The following is a 20,292-nucleotide window of genomic DNA, read 5'->3' on the forward strand; positions in this document are numbered from 1 at the left end:
GACAGTCTTAATACAACTGGATGTCCTATTCTGGTATTTTAAAATTAAATATTATAAAAAATTTATTATTTAAAATAATATTTATTAATATCAAAGAAAAGAGCTGTCTTAAGGCACCTAGAAGTCTTTTTCTGATATTTTTAAATAAATAAATATTTTTTTATATAATTTTAAAATAATAGGATTATAAATTAAATATATTTTGATTTTTTTAAATTTTAATAAAAGAGACAATTTATAATTAAAAAAGTACCAATTTTGGGCGTTGTAGGGGTGCTAATCCTTCCCTAAACGTAACCGACCACGAATCCCTTTTTATTATTAAAAAGAACGAATTTTTTGGTTATAAACGCAGATCAGTTCATTTTTTAATTGATGTTTTCTTAAAACTCTTTTAAAAAATAATTTTTAGGTATTCGACCTACCTGACCCAAAAGGCCGATGGCGACTCCCAAATTATTTTCAAAACCATTTATTCACATCAATTTTCCCGCCAAATAAAAAAAATTCGTGCCCGGACGAAAACCGGTTACGACAGCTTGGCGACTCCGCTGGGGACCGGTCAAACTTTTAAAAATCAATTATAAATTGTCTCTATTAATTAAAAAATTAAAAGTTCATATATTTAATTTTTAATTCTTTCTTTTCAAAATCTTTATATTTACTTATTATTTTTATAATATTTATATGTTTTATTTTATTTGCAAGTATTTTATTTCATTATTTATTTTTCTGTCAAAGGTTTGAACATTTCTCCTCACACAACACTTGCATTGCATAACATAAAGCTCTATAATTGAGTTGTCCCTTTTAAGTGGGAGTGAAAGCGACGTCTTCGTGAGAATTTATTCTCCGTGTCAGACCTAGCAAGTAACTTTCGGGGTTCATATGCTCTATGTCTTCGTGAGAATTTATTCTCCGTGTCAGGCATAGAGAAATGTATCCCCTCGAATTGAACTCGATCCACTTTAGTCTGTAATGGACTAGGGTTGAGGGTTAGCAACCCAAGGGGGCACTAACAAAGACAATTCGGGTACCTTTATTCTTAGATCTGAAACCCTGCATATAAAAAACCCTAGAAATTCTTCCAATCTGAAGTCATGCTGAAATTTTGTCCAAAATAGGTGTACACACAGGAGAAATGAATTCTAACTTTCCTATTAATTTATTTATTTTCTTTACTGATTAAATTACATGTATATTCAAATTATTTAAATTTAGAAAAAGCATGTTTAAATAAAAATATTTAGGTAAATGTTATTATTAAATTTCTTTATTATATAAACTAATTCATTTCTTTTTGTGTGTTCTTTATTTTTTCTATTTGCATAGCATCATACAGGATAAAAGGAATTGATCCTAGTGTTAATTGTCTCATTGGAAAGCCTTCATCTATGGATAAAAAGTGTTCAAATCAAGTAATTCTAAACTCAGAAGTAAGACAGTGGGTTGAGGACTTACAAAGACAAGAAGGAGACAACCTGCAGGATGATTATGTATCTGACTTGGCCAATTATGCTCCAGTTTCGCTAAAAAGAAATGATATGCAAGATTTGCGAAGCATTTGGGAAAGTTGGGATTCAAAAAAAAAATTACAGTTTTATCAGACTTACGGAGACATCCCATATTTGCTCTATGTCGAAGTTGATGATGAATTACTCAGAGCCCTAGTTCAATTCTGGAATCCGGGGTACAATTGCTTCACTCTCAATAAAGAGGACTTGGTCCCTACTATTGAAGAGTACACAACTTTGCTACATATCGAAGGGGCTTTGGAGAATCGAATATATTCAAAGTCAATTAAAACTCAACCCTTTCGAGTTAAATTAGCAAAGATTGCCGGTGTACGAGAAGAATGGGTGGCATCCCGTACAAAACAAAAAGGCGAAAGTGAAGGCATTGCTTGGACCAACATTAGAGAACTTATTCAGAGCCATCCAAATATTAAAGTACGATTCGATTTATTTGCTCTGGGTATATATGGTATGGTCATCTTCCCAAAAGTATTGGGATATATTGAAGCTGCAGTGGTAGATTTGTTTGAAAAGCTACCGAAAAAGATTAATCCTGCTTCTGCAATTCTAGCAGAGACCTTCAGATCGTTAAATGCTTGTAGAAAGCTAGGAGGTGGACGATTTTCAGGGTGTACTCAGTTGTTATATGTTTGGATCCGTAGTCATTTCTGGAGGACAGAAAAGGTTTTATACCGACGCTTTAATACGGATTATTCACCATTAAAAGAATTTCTAGAGCAAGAATGGCCGAAAGAAATTAAGAAAGATATGTGGATTAATGCCTTTCGAAATCTGCAAAGCAATGACGTTGTTTGGCGAGCCCCTTGGCAAATCCAAAGGGAATTCTTTTACAAATGTGGCGATTACAATTGGATAATGCTGCTCGGATTATGGGGAGGAATTGGATATGCACCACTCTTGGTTATAAGACAATATGAAGGTCGTCAATTTGTACCTGTCACTGCTGGATTACAGTCATCTGAGTTCGCATTCCACAGCAAAAATTATAAAAGAAATATCATGGAAGCCGTTACAGCTTGGAAAACAACTTTTTGTATCCGAGCTAAAGCAGCAAAAGAAATGCTAACTCCTGATTATGAAGAATGGAGATCTGTTAGGAAAAACGAAAATATTCCTCTACCAGATCAAAATGAGGATATTTCTATGGAAGATCGCATTAAGGTGGTTCCATCAGAGATTGAAATCCTGAGAGCTGAGTTTGAAGCAGAAAGAGAAGGCTGGTCGAAAGAATTAGAGCAAATGAGACAAGATAAAGCTATGTTGGGGGTTGACATTGACTTTCATTCATCACAATGTGCAATGTTGAGAAAAGATAAAGAAAAAGTTGATGATGAATTCAGAGCATTACAGAAAAATTACCAGGAGTTATATAAATCCCGGAAAGCATTAGGATCAAGCCAATCAACAATACAGATGACCAGAGAATTGAACATCGAGAAAAGACGAGTTGAAGATCTGAAAGGAAAGAATAGCCGTCTACTCAAAAGCCTTGAGAAAGGAAAGCAAAAAATGGAAGATTTTGAGGTCGACAGAAGAGAGCGAATTATAAAACACAAGGCTGAACACCGCGAGATCATGAATGAAATGCAAAGAGAAAGGGATCAAGCCAAAGATTTAGAAGAAATGAAGAATGACATCTTTAATAAATTTGAAGGTGAGAAAAATATCATGTTCAAGGGATTTGAATCTGAAATGAACCAGTTGATTGCTGAACTTGAAGTCAGAGGCCAAAAGATGGAAGAATCCAATATTGAAAAAGAAAAATGGGAGTTAGAAAGAAAAAATTTCAACACCAGACTTGAGGTAGAGCAGGAAGTGGCTAGCAATTGGATGCAAAGATGCAGAAACAAGGATGTTCAAATCCAGAAGCTTAATCAAAGAACGCAAGAAGCACAAACAAAACTTGAAGAAGATCTGGATCAGTCTAGAAACAAAAATTCAGAGTTTAACGCTTATATTTTGCAACTTGAAGAGTCATTATTTCAAGAAAAGGTTCGTCTAGGACCTAATGATCTCAAAGAAAGTAATGAGGAAAATGCTTCACTGCGAAGACGCATTAGATATCTTGAAAAAATTCTGCACAATTGTCAAGTCAGAATCACTGAGTTAGAGCAAAATCTTGAAGGAACGAATGAACAATGACAAAAGTCAACTGAGTTCTATGTTGAAAGAAGTGAAGAAAGAAGTAATATGGTGTTCGAGGCCATGGTACAAATGAGCGAAGTTGCTAGATATGTTGGGGAACTAGCTGTTGAAGCCAAAATAATTGAGCATCACGTTGATCCAGTTTCTAAGTGCGGAAAGAAGGTGTCATGGTTAATGAAAGAAATTATAGAGCTTAATAGGAAAGCTATGCCTTATCTGTAGTTATGAATTATTATAAAGAAACTTTTGTATGCCGATGAAAGTTGTTCTATGACAGTTAACTTTTTGGGATCAATACCTTTTTTGCATACATACATTTTGCATACATTCATCATTCATTTCATAATTTTATTTATGAATTATTTTATTTATTAAGATAAAATTCATTAATTAAAATTTGGAAAAATTAATATTAAAAGATTTTTCAATCGCAGTTATTCTGGCCAAAAGAGAAATACAACTTCACTACGGTACTAGACAAGCTACTAAGAGAATTATGGAGGATAAAATACAACGTATTGAGGAACATCATAATAAAGAACAAGCAGAAATGAGAATGAAGCTGGAAAAAATTGAAGCCAATATCGCAAATTCACAAGACAGCATGATGCAGAAAATAGAGGACATGTTTAAAAGACAGGCTATCATTGGAAAAATGCATGAAAATCCTGTATCTTTCGACCAAGAACCTATGTATCCTCTAGGTTTTCCACCAGAACCAATTTATCACTCTGGTACTAGACCTATACAAATCAATGCTCGTATATCTGCATTACAAGAAGCCAAACCACATGAAGATCAACAAGTGAATCCTGCATCTTCAAGCAAAAATCCGCTTATATCAGATGTGAAAATAGGGGATCTTAATACTAAGCATTTAATCCCAGATTTGAATGAGCTGAATGAGAAACAAAAAGTAAATGAAGAATTGACCAGACAGATCAAGAGCTTAGAAGAACGAATGAAATCTGTGGAAATAACTGAATCATTCTATGGGTTTGACGCTAGTGAGTTGAGTTTGGTTCCAGACCTAATCCTCCCCATCAAGTTCAAGGCTCCCGAATTAGATAAATATGATGGTACTACATGCCCTTCATCCCACATTACTATGTTTTGTCGCAGAAAGGCAGGATATGTGAAAGACGAGAAATTGTTAATTCACTGCTTTCAAGATAGTTTGACAGGACCAGCTCTAAAATGGTATACTCAATTGACCAAAGCCAACATTAGATCCTGGAAAGATTTGGCTAAAGCATTTTTAGAGCAGTATCGCCACGTAACAGACATGGTTCCTGATAGATGGACTCTCCAAAATTTGGAGAAAAAGAATAATGAAACGTTCAGACAGTATGCCCAGAGATGGCGTGACACAGCAGCCCAAGTTCAACCACCTTTGTCAGAAAAAGAGGCCACAGTAATATTTGTTCATACATTGAAGGCTCCTTATTTAAATCATCTAATGGGGAATGCAACCAGAAATTTTGCAGATTTGGTCATTTCTGGAGAACTCATTGAAAATGTCTTGAAAAGTGGCAAAATTGAATCAAATGAGGGGTCTAGTTCCAAAAGACCTATGTACCGGAAAAAAGAGAATGAAGTTAACAATGCAAACTCTTACAACAAGGATTCATCGAAAAGTGTTACAATAACCCAGCCAAGGGTTAAGAAGGAGGAAACAAACACTAATCGAGCAGATTCCAGAAGATCTAGAAAGGAAAATGAAAGGTTGTCTTTTACACCTTTACCAGTACCATATGCTGAGATCTATGATTCACTGTTAAAAGCAGATGTCATACGGCCCTATCCTTTGGTTCCCATGCAACCACCATTCCCTCCTTGGTATGATACAAAAGCACACTGTGTTTATCATGAAGGAATTACGGGTCATTCTATTGAAAACTGTTTGGCATTCAAAAGGGTGGTTCAAAATTTGATCAACACTGGAAAGTTGGAATTCAATACACCATCTGCATCAAATCATCCATTGCCAAATCATGGAGATAAAAACGTGAATGCAATTCAGGAAGAGAACAGAAAGAAAGCAAAAAATGACATTTCTGAAATTAAATCTCCTTTTGTTTGGGTATTCCAACAACTCTCTTTAGCCGGTATAATTCCACAACAATTCAGGCCAAAGCAGAATGAAGGCAAGAATTATTGTGAATATCATCAAAAGAAGGGGCATAAAATTCAACTATGTCCCGAGTTTAGGGATTTGGTGCAGAAATTGATGAACAATAGAGAAATAGAATTCTTTGAAGAAGAACCAAGGAAAAAAGAAGATGATGTTTGCTCATCAAAGGATTCTAAACCTAGTCAAAGAATAAATGATCCTGTGATCATTAATGTGAAATCATCTACGGTGATTCCTGCACCAATAAAGCCGAAAGTAGTTATCACCACTCCTCTACCATTTCCATACAAAGATACCCGCAGGGTACCTTGGAATTATACTACCAATGTTTCAATGGTAGGAGGATCTGTTTCTCTAGAAAAAACAGAAGAGAAAATACAGAGTTTGGGTACAACATCGACGTCTGAAGCAATAAGCGAAGTCGGTTTCTTTACAAGAAGTGGGAGATGTTACTCTCCCGAAACATCCAATGCTTCAGAACAAGTGAAAGCAAAAGGAAAAGCCATGGCAATACCTCAGAAGGTATTTGATGATGAATCCCCTCCAGCATTCAATGAGCCTGTGACAGAAAAACAAGCCCAAGAATTTTTGAAATTCCTGAAACATAGTGAGTATAGTGTGGTTGAACAACTACACAAACAACAAGCGAGAATTTCTATTCTTGATCTATTGATGAATTCAGAAGCACATAGAAATGCTTTGATGAAAATTCTCAATCAAACATTTATCCCTGAAGATATATCCCTCAATAAACTTGACAGAATTGTGGGACATATAGCCGCTGACAATTACATAACATTCACGGATGATGAAATACCAGAAGGCGGAATGGGGTCAGTAAAAGCTTTGAACATCACGACACATTGTCATGGTCATGTGTTGCCAGGAGTATTGATTGACAATGGGTCCGCTCTCAACTTGATGCCTCTAGTCACACTTCAAAGAATGCCTCTGGATCAATCACACATGAAGAGTTATCAGAATGTAGTGCGAGCATTTGATGGTACTCAAAAAGAGGTGCTTGGGAAAATGGAAATGCCGTTGTTAATTGGACCAGTCGTGTACAATATTGACTTTGTAGTGATGGACATCCACCCTACATATAATTGTTTATTAGGGAGACCATGGATTCATTCAGCAGGAGCCGTTCCTTCTTCATTACATCAAAAATTGAAATTTGTTGTTGATGGACAACTAATATGCGTCGGTGCTGAAGAAGAAATCATTGCGTCGGTAACAAGTGATGTTCCATATATCGACACCAATGATGATGCTCTTGAATGCTCTTTCCGAGCTCTTGAATTTGTAAATGCAACCTTTATTGCAGAAGGAAGCAAAATTCCATATCCCAGATTGTCTGATTGCACCAAGATGATGGTACAACAAACTTTAGGCATCGGAGCTAAAGCTGGGAAAGGGATAAGAAAGAATCTTCAAGGGATTTCAGTTCCTGTCAGTATAAAGATGAAGAAAGATCGTTTTGGGCTTGGATTTAAGCCCAATTTTCAGCAAAAGAACAAAGAGATGAAAAGAAGATGTGAAGACAGAAAGGCAAAATTGAAAGGGAAAGAAATCATCTGGGAACACATGTTTTTTCCACAGTTGAAGACCATATTCAGATCAGGGGGAACAATTAATGTAGAACAGCAGCTTGTTGAAGCCTTCAAAGAAGAAAAGTTGATGAAAGATCAAGACATAGTTGAAGAAGCTATGAATGGATTATTTATCAACATGATCATGAATGACAACAAGACTGGCAAATACTTGGATAGAATTCGTCCATGTTTTCCTGGAGAAACACTCAACAATTGGACCACTGAAGATCTTCCTATAGTTTTTAATATTAACGCAGAGTAATATTCAGAACTAATCTTTATGTTTAGCTCAAAAATATGAAAACTTTTTGTTATCTTGTAAAGGAAAGTATGTTAAATATAAGAAATTTTCTTTAAAACTTTCAGATGGCAATCATTCTTTACATTTTCTTACATTTTTACATTTATTTATTTCATAAATTTACTATATTCTTTCGGAAATATGTCCGACTTAAATTTGCAGGTGTCACCGTGTTAATAGCATGTTTATTCCTAAATTTAATCAAGAGATAAATTTAGAGCAACCTATATGTCTGGAAGAAATCAATGGATGTGAGGATGAATTGGAATGTGATGTTCCTACTGAACTATTAAGATTGGTAGAAAAAGAAGACAAACAAATTCTACCCCACAAAGAGGAGATTGAGACTGTGAATTTGGGAACAGATGAAGAAATAAAAGAGGTGAAAATTGGTACTACTCTGACAGTCCAGACAAAACAAGAATTGACAAATCTCCTTCAAGAGTTCAAAGATATCTTTGCCTGGTCTTATCAAGATATGCCTGGTTTAAGCACTGATATAGTGATACACAAGCTTCCAATTAATCCAGAATATAAACCGGTCCAACAAAAGCTCAGACGAATGAGGCCAGAAATGTTGTTACAGATCAAAGAGGAAGTGATGAAACAGATCAATGCAGGTTTCCTACAGGCAGCTAAATACCCAGAATGGGTAGCCAACATTGTTCCCGTACCGAAGAAAAATGGAAAAGTTCGAATGTGTGTGGATTACAGAGATCTCAACAAAGCTAGTCCAAAAGATAGCTTTCCATTACCCCACATAGACACATTGGTGGACAATACTGCAGGGCATGCATGGTTTTCATTTATGGATGGATTTTCAGGATATAATCAGATAAAAATGAATCCTGAAGACATGGAAAAAACAACATTTGTAACCATGTGGGGCACATTCTGTTATAAAGTGATGCCATTTGGATTGAAAAATGCAGGGGCAACGTATCAAAGAGCCATGGTAACTTTGTTTCATGACATGATGCACAAAGAGATTGAAGTATACGTGGATGACATGATTGCCAAATCCCGAACTGAAGAAGAACATATTCAAAATTTGAGAAAGCTTTTCCAGAGATTGAGGAAGTATCAATTAAAGCTTAACCCCGCTAAATGCACTTTTGGGGTAACTTCTGGAAAACTTTTGGGATTTGTGGTCAGCAAAAAAGGAATCGAGATTGATCCAGATAAAGTAAAAGCAATTCAAGATCTTCCACCACCCAATACAAAAAAAGAAGTTCGAGGCTTTTTGGGAAGATTAAATTATATATCTCGGTTCATTTCTCAATTAACTGACAAATGTGATCCAGTGTTCAAATTACTTCGAAAGAACAATCCTGAAGTCTGGAATAAAGAATGTCAAGAAACTTTGGATATTATTAAGAAATATTTATCCAATGCCCCAATTTTAGTATCACCAATGCCTGATAAACCATTAATTCTCTATTTGACGGTCTTCGAAAATTCGATGGGATGTGTACTAGGACATCATGATGAATCGGGAAGGAAAGAAAAAGCTATTTATTATCTGAGTAAGAAATTTACTGATTGTGAAATTCGATATCCACCAATACAAAAATTATGTTGTGCTTTGGTGTGGACTACTCGAAGACTCAGACAATATATGTTATACCATACTACTTGGTTGATATCCAAACTTGATCCTTTGAAATTCTTAATGGAATCACCAGCTTTGACAGGCAGAATGGCTAGATGGCAAATGTTATTATCTGAGTTTGATATTGTATATGTCAACCAAAAAGCAATAAAAGGAAGTGTCATAGCTGATTTTCTGGCCAGTCGTGTATCTAATGATTATCAGCCTTTGAGTTTCAATTTTCCCGATGAAGATTTGTTGTGCATATCCATGAATGAAGAAGTCAGAACAAATGATGAATTTGCAACTTGGAAGCTTTATTTTGACGGAGCATCTAATGCTTTGGGACGAGGAATCGGGGCAGTGTTAATTTCTCCATAAAATATTTATTATCCCTTTACAAGTAGACTGGAGTTCTTTTGCACCAATAACATGGCGGAATACGAAGCTTGTGTTATGGGATTAAAAGCAGCTATAGAAAGAAAAATCAAATATCTCAAAATATATGGAGATTCATCGTTAGTGGCGTATCAATTGCGAGGAGAATGGAAAACAAAAGACCCCAAATTGTTGGAATACCGAAATTTTACCCTCGAATTAGTGAAAGAATTTGAGAAAGTTACCTTCAATTATCTCCCTCGAGAAGAAAATCAAATGGCAGATGCTTTGGCTACATTAGCTGCTATGTTTCAAGCAACTAAGAAAGTTGATATGATGCCAATCAAAATGCAGGTATATGAAATTCCTGCACATTGTTATAATGTGGAAGAAGAGGTAGATGGTAAACCATGGTATCATGATATTCTGCAATATATCAAAAATCAAAGTTATCCACCAAATGCATCGGAAATTGATAAAAGAACCTTGAGAAGAATGGCTGCTGGATATTTTCTTGATGGCGAGATTATGTATAGAAGAAGCGATGATCAAATGTTATTGAGATGTTTAAATACCAGCGAAGCTCGAAGCATCATTGAAGAAGTACACAGTGGAATATGTGGAACACATGCAAATGGTCTTTCCATGGCCAGAAAAATAATGAGATATGGATACTATTGGGCTACCATGCACACAGATTGCATTGACTATGCAAGGAAATGTCATAAATGCCAGATATATGCAGACAAGATTCATGTACCCCCATCTCCTTTACATGTAATGACAGCACCCTGGCCATTTTCTATGTGGGGAATAGATGTCATTGGAGCAATCACACCAAAAGCATCGAATGGACATTGCTTCATCCTTGTAGCAATTGATTATTTTACCAAATGGGTTGAAGCTACTTCATATGCCAATATTAAGAGGTCCACAGTCTGTAAATTCATAAAGAAAGAGATAGTTTGCCGATATGGTCTACCAGAAAAGATCATTACAGATAATGCTCTGAACCTAAACAACAAAATGATGACCGAACTTTGTGCACAGTTTAAAATCAAACATGCAAACTCAGTGGCGTATCGTCCAAAGATGAATGAGGCAGTTGAAGCAGCAAATAAGAACATCAAGAGAATCATTACAAAGACCACTGAAACTTACAAAGACTGGCACGAGAAGTTACCTTTTGCTTTATATGCATACCGAACTACTGTTCGAACATCTACTGGGGCAACGCCTTTTTCTTTAGTCTATGGGATGGAAGCAGTCTTACCAATTGAAGTTGAGATTCCATCGCTTCGAATATTGAGAGAAATAAAATTGGATGAATCTGAATGGATCCAAGCTAGATTTGATCAATTGAACCTTATTGAGGAGAAAAGATTGAAAGCTATTTGCCATGGACAGATGTATCAGAAACGGATGATGAAGTCTCATGATAAAAAAGTACATCCAAGAGAATTCCAAGAGGGTGATCTAGTACTAAAAAAGATTTTGCCTATACATAAAGATTTCCGTGGGAAATGGATGCCTAATTGGGAAGGGCCATACGTTGTGAAAAAAGCCTTTTCCGGAGGAGCGTTGATCTTGGCAGAAATGGATGGAAAAATTCTGAGAAATCCAATAAACTCAGATTCTGTCAAGAAATATTATGCTTGAAAAAAAAAGAAAAAAGAAAAAAGAAAAAGGGGGTCAAGGTGAAAACCCGCAAAGGGCATCTTGTAACCAAAGGAAGGATTTGAGTTGAAAACCTGAAAAGGCGGCTCAAATGCAGGTTAATATTAGGCATCCGGCAATTGAATTCTCTTAAGATTTTGACAGTTTGGAAGAAACTTCACATCTACAAGCATTTCGACAACGTTTGAGATCTTCCAGACAAAAGCTTACATCATTTCTCTAAGTTGTGTCAACTTGATTAATTTAGAAATACTTATGCTTATAACTTGTTGAGACATTTGAATTTTTATCATTCTTATGCTTGCCAGAACTTTGAATACAATTCTATATATTTCAAGTCCAATTTATTTGAGATTTAATTTATTTTCGGAAATTCAATTTATTCTTCTATGAATTAACATAATTTTGAAATAATTTAAAGATTTCTGAATATCACTTTATGATAATACTTTTAAATACATGGAATACAAAGTAAGCAAAACATCACCATCTTAAAACCATGAACATCAAGATTGTTACACAGGATGCTACCGACAATAAGGTCGAATCCGCCAAATCTACTCATCAATTGCTCCAACCGATCACCATTCAGTTCTTGCACCTTTGTTTTCAAAGATATACTAAGACAGTAGAAGGCGATCTTTGCGGCACTAATTCCAGCAAAAATAAATAAGACATTGATATCACTGGGAAACATGTCTCTATACAGATCCTTGTGTATGGTTTTTAAGGAAACCTAGAAGCATTTCCACCTCATCAGGTTCAAGTGAAGCAACTTTATTCATTCCAACCCATACTAGATTCCATTTTCAGCACTCATCAAGAACATACTTCTGGACACTCGAAGGTGGCTCATTGTCATAAGCTTCAAGAGCCTTACAGATCCTTTCTGTCAATTTGGCACTTCCTGTACATGTTTATAAACAGTTCAACTTTGTTCTTGGATCCCATGAAAGCCATCATTTCTTTGTCAATGGAAAAGCATCAGCACATGGAGGAAGCAGAATAAGAGAAAATCTGTTCTTAATTGGCAGAATTATGAATATAGCCCTTTTCAGTGTAGTAGCATGGAAATGCTTCGAATATACAAATTCTGGCTCTACATCGAATAAGCATTGTGATATCATAGTCCAAACATTAACTGGAAGATGAATGTGCTCATAGCATCTTATGGAAGTGTTCTTTGAGTTATCTGATCTGGTTGGACAGAACCAATCATTGAATTTAGAAGATGAATTTGCCAATAGCATCTTCTGGAAGTGTTCTTTGAGTTATCTGATCTGGTTGGACAAAACCAATCATTGAATTTAGAAGATGAATTTGCCAATAGCATCTTCTGGAAGTGTTCTTTGAGTTATCTGATCTGGTTGGACAGAACCAATCATTGAATTTAGAAGATGAATTTGCCAATAGCATCTTCTGGAAGTGTTCTTTGAGTTATCTGATCTGGTTGGACAGAACCAATCATTGAATTTGGAAGATGAATGTGCTCATAGCATCTTTTGGAAGTGTTCTTTGAGTTATCTGATCTGGTTTGGCAGAACCAATCATAGAATTTAGAAGATGAATTTGCCAATAGCATCTTCTGGATGTGTTCTTTGAGTTATCTGATCTGGTTTGGCAGAACCAATCATTGAATTTGGAAGATGAATTTGCTCATAGTAGAAATAAGGAGACTCAATAGCATCTTCTGGAAGTGTTCTTTGAGTTATCTGATCTGGTTTGGTAGGAAATACAGAACCAATCATTGGAATTAAAAGATGAACTGCATGATCGTCTTCATTAAGAAGCTTCTTTTCAAGCTTCTTTTGCTTATTCCTTTCCCAAAAAAAAAATCATAGCACAAGTTTCGCCTTTTCTTGTAATTGGGATCATCACATAATGGCTTCCCATCTTTTACCGGAAGAAGTGCGTCAGCATCTTTAGTCATTTGAGCAGCACATATAAAATCTATCAATTTTGCAATTGATGAATCTGAACCACATTTCTCCAGGGCTATTGAAGTTTCAGCCTCTGAGAATCTCATTTTTGTCAAGAATAACAGTTTATTCTCCTCATCAGAATCAGAATTCAAGATTTCTCGATATTAAAAGAACTATCGATATCCGTGAAATCATCTGAAAAGGTCACTTCATAATCAGATGAGTTGTTATCAGAATCAACATGTTGCATGGATGCAAGCTGTTCAAGAGCCTATACTATTGAGTTTTATTCTCAAGAGGTTTTGTGACATAATATCTACATCTACATTTGTCAAAGATGATAGATTCTCTGATTTGAAGAAGAAAGATCTATTGGGTTTTTACAATTGAAGAAATACTCAATTCACCAATCTGAAATCAAATAACTTAACATTCATGCATCATATTTTAGGTGTTTACAAAAATAGGTGCATTTTCATTCATTTTCATCTATGTTGAATTTTTAACAGGAATTTCAAAGATTTTAGCAAAGATTCAAATCTATCATTTGATGGATTGACATTTCCAGAGAAAGTTCATAATGAGAAGAACTCATCTGAAGAAGGAAGAAGAAGTTCATAATGAGAAGAATTTGTTCAACCTTTTGCCTGAATTCATCACTTGATGGATTATCTTTTCCAGAGAAAGTTCATAATAAGAAGAACTCATTTGAAGAAGGAAGAAGAAGTTCATAATGAGAAGAATTTGTTCAACCTTTTGCTCAAATCTATTACTTGATGGATCAGCTTTTCCAGAGAAAGTTCATAATGAGAAGAACTCATCTGAAGAAGGAAGAAGAAGTTCATAATGAGAAGAACTTGTTCAACTTTTTGTTTGAATTTATCATTTGATGGATCGGCATTTCCAGGTAGAGTTCATAATGAGAAGAACTCGTCATCTGAAGAAGGAAGAAGAAGTTCATAATGAGAAGAATTTGTTCAACCTTTTGCTCAAATCCATCACTTGATGGAGCAGCTTTTCCAGAGAAAGTTCATAATGAGAAGAACTCATCTGAAGAAGGAAGAAGAAGTTCATAATAAGAAGAACTTGTTTAACTTTTTGCATAATTCTATCACAGAAGGAGATAGATTAGCATCAGCCTTTCTAGAGAAAGTTAATAATGAGAAGAACTCATCAAGAGCTTATTCAACCTTTTGAATGACTCTATCACAGAAAGAAAGAGGTCAACATCATCCCCAGCGGAAAGTTCATAATAAGAAGAACTCATTTGAAAGAAAGAGAAGAATTTATTCAACATCTCCATTATGATCAAGTGAAGCCAAATGGATAATTTTTTTTTTATCTTTTCATCTTTGCCCTATTCCTGTTAACACAAGAATGAGCAAAGAGGGGCAGCTGAAGATACTAATTTTTTACCCATATTGATTTATTATTATTATTTTTATTATTTTTATTATTTTTATCATTATTATTATTATTATTATTATCATTATTATTATTATTATTATTATCATTATTATTATTATTATTATTATTATTATTAAATATATTAAATACATATATAAATAAATATTAAAATATATACAAGCCCAATCGACCAGCCCAATTACAATGGCCCAACCATTTAACCTAAATATGTAACCCTAAACCCTAGCCGCCATCATCCATCCACCGTTGGATCTGGCATGATCCAACGGTCCAAGAGCCTCCAGATGCAAACCCTAGGGTATGATACCCTAGGGCCACGCGGCCGCCGCAGCTGCTCTCGCCGTCTCCACCACTGCCACGTCCCAACCGAAGGCTCCAGAAGCTCCAACGTCAGCCGTCCACGCCATGGCTATGGGGTGAGTCACCACTGGGAGTCCGGTGACTCACCGAAATCCACTCTTCGGACCGGTCCGATGGCCGCACCAGTGATGGCTATAAAGCCATCACCCCATCTGCGAACAGAGACAGAGACAGAGACAGAGAAAACGGAAAGACAGAGAACATAACAGAGACGAGGAAACGACAGAAACAGAGAGAGAGATACAAAAACTACCAACGATCCCAGTCAACAACAACACAACAACAAAAAAAAGGGGAGAGAAGCTTACCAAAGAAACCTTGACCATCACCGGAAGCATTAAACATCGCTGGAGAACAGAAAATACCGAAGATATTTTCATAGATTTACTCCGATTAGGAGTCTTTTTGGGGAAATAAAGGTCGGATTCGGTCTTAGGGTGTATAGATCTACATTTTAGGTGAATTTGGGGAATTTCCGACCACCGGAGGCGGTGGTCGGCGGCGGAATTTACGGCGGCAGACGGCTGCCGGATTCCCTCCGGTGAGGGAATATAGAGAGAGGCCAGAGAGAATTCTGGCTCTCTCTCTGCTTGAGAGAGAAAAAAAAATGAAGGCTGGCCCGAAGGCCAGCCGGGTTTGGGTATTAAATAACCCTTCCCAAACGACGCCGTTTTGGGGAGGGCTATTCGTGTAATTAATAATAGTTAAATCCTTTCCGCAGTCCTCCGAACTTGTAAACTTTACATTTTAGTCACTAAATCGAACTTATAATCCTTTTAATTTGATCTCTAAATTTTAATTTCATTTATTTTAGTCCTTTATATTAAAATAATATATTTAGGATAAATAACATATTTAATCCCTTAATTTTAATAAATAATATTTTAATCCCTAGTTTATATTTTTAATTTATTTTAATCTTATATTCGAATTTTAGATAAGTTTATTTTAGTCACTAAATTATTAAATAAGAAAATAGCATGTTTAATCCCTATAATTTTGATTAATTATGAATTAGGTTTTTAATTTCAATTTTACTATAATTTAGTTATTTATTTTAAATGTCTTTATTTATTTTACTGCTTTTAAAATATATCGTTTTAGTTATATTTTTATTGTTTTAATTTTTACTTGTTTATATATTTAAATATTTTTATTATGTAGTCATAAATATATATAATAAATAATAATTTATTTTTAAATAAATTATTTTAATATTTATTTTTCAATATCGAAGAAAAGGACAGTCTTAATACAACTGGATGTCCTATTCTGGTATTTTAAAATTAAATATTATAAAAAATTTATTATTTAAAATAATATTTATTAATATCAAAGAAAAGAGCTGTCTTAAGGCACCTAGAAGTCCTTTTCTGATATTTTTAAATAAATAAATATTTTTTTTATATAATTTTAAAATAATATGATTATAAATTAAATATATTTTGATTTTTTAAAATTTTAATAAAAGAGACAATTTATAATTAAAAAAGTACCAATTTTGGGCGTTGTAGGGGTGCTAATCCTTCCCTAAACGTAACCGACCACGAATCCCTTTTTATTATTAAAAAGAACGAATTTTTGGTTATAAACGCAGATCAGTTCATTTTTTAATTGATGTTTTCTTAAAACTCTTTTAAAAAATAATTTTTAGGTATTCGACCTACCTGACCCAAAAGGCCGATGGCGACTCCCAAATTATTTTCAAAACCATTTATTCACATCAATTTTCCCGCCAAATAAAAAAAATTCGTGCCCGGACGAAAACCGGTTACGACAGCCTGCATCATAGGTGTAGATTTGTGGTGCAAATTTATTATTTTGATATTTAGTGATGAACTAATAGAGGCAGATAGGTGTTTTATACAGTAAAATTCAAATCTAAAACAGTTTAGAAAAGAAAATGGACTTAGGAGCAGAAGGCTGGTTGATTTACTTGCATCTTCGATATGAATTTCGATTTTAAGGCGCAAAAACCTGAGGAAAGGTCCGAATGCTCGATAATTTTGCAGTTTATCTGGTTGACTCTTTTCCTTGTATAAACTTTAATCCATTCCTTTTATTGTAGGAAGTGGGATGAGTTTGGGAATTCTCATAGATATATGCTGTTCACAGATGGAGATGAATGCTGGAATGGACCCGATAGAAGCTTAAAGGTAATATTTATATGCTGGCCAATAGCCTCCATGTGGTGCTCATTTGTATCTCGTTGGCTATTCTTGGATCGTGATCCTAAAGAAAAGAGGTATCGATGATATGTTGTTCCTTGTCGAGCAAAAGATCTGATGTAATTGTTAGGAAAATAAACCGAGTACAAGTAATTTCCCTATAACCAGATTAGTGAGAATGCGAAATAAAAGCGGAAAAATAATATCCGAAAATTGATAACGGAGTTCAGCCAATTGTGCTTACGTCTCCGGGCTGCTGCAGATCTTTTACTAAGAGAGAAAATTTACAGGTGTTTACAAAACACTCACTACTCACAAGAAAGCTCTCTAGTATAGGAAGAAAGAAATGTTTTGGGATGATTTTGAAGCTAAATGAGCTAGGGTATTTATAGTTGAAACTTAAGGACTTAATCTTGTAAATACCCTAAAGCCTAGGGATTAATTGTGATTATCCCATTATCATTTTTCAACAAACATCTACCAAACTTTGAAAAACTATTTTTCAAAGAAACATTTACCAAACTTTGAAAACCATTTTCAAAGAAACATTTACCAAACTTTGAAAATCATTTTTTCAAAGTTGGTTACCAAACTTGAAAAAACATTTTAATACTTTCAACAGTAACATAATCAATTTGGTAGATATTGACTGGTAAATGGATCGTTGTCGAGAAGCTTTCTTCTCATATGCAAAATTCTTAGCGTTGATCCTTCTTTTTTCCTTACAGGTCAAGCTAAGGTGTGGATTAAAAACCGAACTAACTGGCATGGATGAACCAAGCCGCTGCGAGTAAGTCCTTCCCTCCCATTCTTCATCCCTATTCAGATAGAAAAAAGATCTTCAATTCGGCTTTGCTATTTTCGAGTCAAGCTTGAGTTATCGAGCAAACCAAATTCAAGTACTAATGCTTGACTTGAGTAGCTTGTAAGCAGCTGAGCTTTATTTTTAAAATATGTATTTTATTGTTAAGTAGTATTGAAAAATACCAATTCGATCTTGAGCATAGATAATTAGTTTGGAAGTCAAGCATGAGAATTGAGCTCATATTTTACTAGGTAAACAAAAGCCTAATTAAGTTCAAGCCAAGCTTGGATCTTTTAATTTCTACTCTAGCTTGAGCTTATTATGGTCTAAAGCTCGGCTCGACTCGGCTCTTATTTCGTCCTTATGCACACATACACATCTAGCCACACGTGTGTGCATGCACTCGAAAACTATGCCATCTAACCCTCCTTATTCATGGCAGATATGCAGCTCTCATGTATACCCCTGTTCTCTGCCTAGACGAAAAGCTTGAGGTAACTGTCACTGGCACATGGAGCTCTTTTCATTTCGTTTTTATTCTGCATCTTCTATAAGAATGATGGATTTGGCAGGAATTCAAACAGAAACTAGAATCAATCGACCAAGTCCAAGAACAACAATGGAATCATGATGAGCTTTGACTTTCTAACAGCCTATATCGTCCCAAGTATTCCGACATTATCGATTCTTTCAATGGAAAATTTCGAAACATCATACTTGTTTTATCTAATGGTGTTCTATGCTATGTTATCGAGTAGCCATTAACCAATTGATATCTTTTGTCTATGAACAAGCTTCATGTAATAGCTGTAGTATCTCTACAAAGTAGATCATAAACTTTAAGCCGACTGCAGTTTTCGGACGATGCACAATCTTTTTATTTATAAAATCGAAAACCAAACGTTACGGTTGAATTAGTTTTCGATTTCTTGGTCTTCTTATCAACCCCTAGATATGCCGAATACTATTTTTTGTTGCTTATTCCAACTCTTATACTTCTTTTGCAGGTGAGAACGAAGATGAAGATTTAATCATGTTTACGCAAAACCAGAATTTCCTACAAAACAGTGCAGGACATGTTTTCATTTGTTGAGGACTGAGACCATGATATTAATGGTCTTGTCTGTTTTTTTGTTGGTGTTTTTTAATGAACCCTTTAAAGGAATGGTGAACCCGCTACATGAATGCCTGCATTGTTTCTGGTATTTTGTTGGCTCAAAACCATTTTCTTGGGAAGGGCTAAAAGTTCTAAAATGCCAGACATAAGAACAAGTGATTTTTTTTTATGAAGATATTGGATATTAACAACATTTTATTTATTATTATTTATCAAGCTTCAATTGCACGCATTAAATTGAATGAATCCCAGAATTGAGAATCCTACTAGTTAGTGATGGCAGAATATCTTCTTTGTTCAACACTTAAACTTTTTATATCTCCATCTTCAACATTGGACCAATATAATAAGAGCATCACATGAGTGTAAGGATATTTTAAAATATAAATTTAGTATGGAAATTTGTAATAATGTTGAATGAGGAAGACCAAATTCAAGAATTTGATGAAAAAAATAGAGAATAATTTCCATAAGCATATGCTGTTTTTTCTCAAGGTTATGTGACCTATAAACTATATATTATTATTCAGGGCCGACCTTGGGCGGGGGCAAGTGGGGCACCCGCCTAGGGCCCATAATTCTAATTTATATTAATTTGCCCTACTTTAATAAACTATTAATTAATTCACCTTCTGTTAATGTACTCTCAATTTTTTATTATATTGTTATTAAGAGTAAAACTAAATTAAAAGTATTGCAACCCAGAGCCCACAAATATTAATGCAGTATTTTCTTACATTAATGCAGGAGGGCCACAAATAACGTTAAAAATTGTTATTTGTTATCAAAAGTAAAAAAAAAATATTAATAACATTCAAATTCATAATATTTATCAACGGTTACTTTTTATTCAATATAAATGAGAGGAGAACATTGAAGTAAAATTAACTTATTTCTTATTGTTCTAATTTTCAATTTCTCATATTTATCACAATTCACAAACACAAAATCACAATTACTCATCATCAATTGTGGTCATTGAAGATATTTTTAAAATCCTAAGTTCATGTTTCCAAATTCTTTTTAATTTTTATATATTTCTAAATTCTAGATAAATTTATTCTCTTTTTTTTTTGTTTCATAAATTTTGGATATGAAATGTCAAACGTGGATATGCAGATACTTCATCTTCCTTA

General features: G+C 34.6%; 1 protein-coding gene across 1 annotated transcript in view; it reads left to right on the plus strand.

Annotated features, from left to right (window-relative positions):
* Window positions 1-19,155, plus strand: part of LOC120205699 (glucosidase 2 subunit beta-like) — a 40,336-nt gene extending 21,181 nt beyond the window's left edge. Inside the window, exons 12-16 of the mRNA XM_039205535.1 lie at window positions 17,135-17,222; window positions 17,963-18,024; window positions 18,482-18,533; window positions 18,612-18,736; window positions 19,048-19,155. Of these exons, the coding sequence (XP_039061466.1) occupies window positions 17,135-17,222; window positions 17,963-18,024; window positions 18,482-18,533; window positions 18,612-18,680 (271 nt within the window). The 3' untranslated portion in view covers window positions 18,681-18,736; window positions 19,048-19,155. The remainder of the gene's footprint in view (window positions 1-17,134; window positions 17,223-17,962; window positions 18,025-18,481; window positions 18,534-18,611; window positions 18,737-19,047) is intronic.
* The last annotated feature ends 1,137 nt before the right edge of the window (window positions 19,156-20,292 follow it).

Source organism: Hibiscus syriacus, unplaced genomic scaffold (genome assembly GCF_006381635.1).
Source record: "Hibiscus syriacus cultivar Baekdansim isolate YM2019G1 unplaced genomic scaffold, ASM638163v2 tig00012635_pilon, whole genome shotgun sequence".
Lineage (NCBI taxonomy): Eukaryota > Viridiplantae > Streptophyta > Magnoliopsida > Malvales > Malvaceae > Hibiscus > Hibiscus syriacus.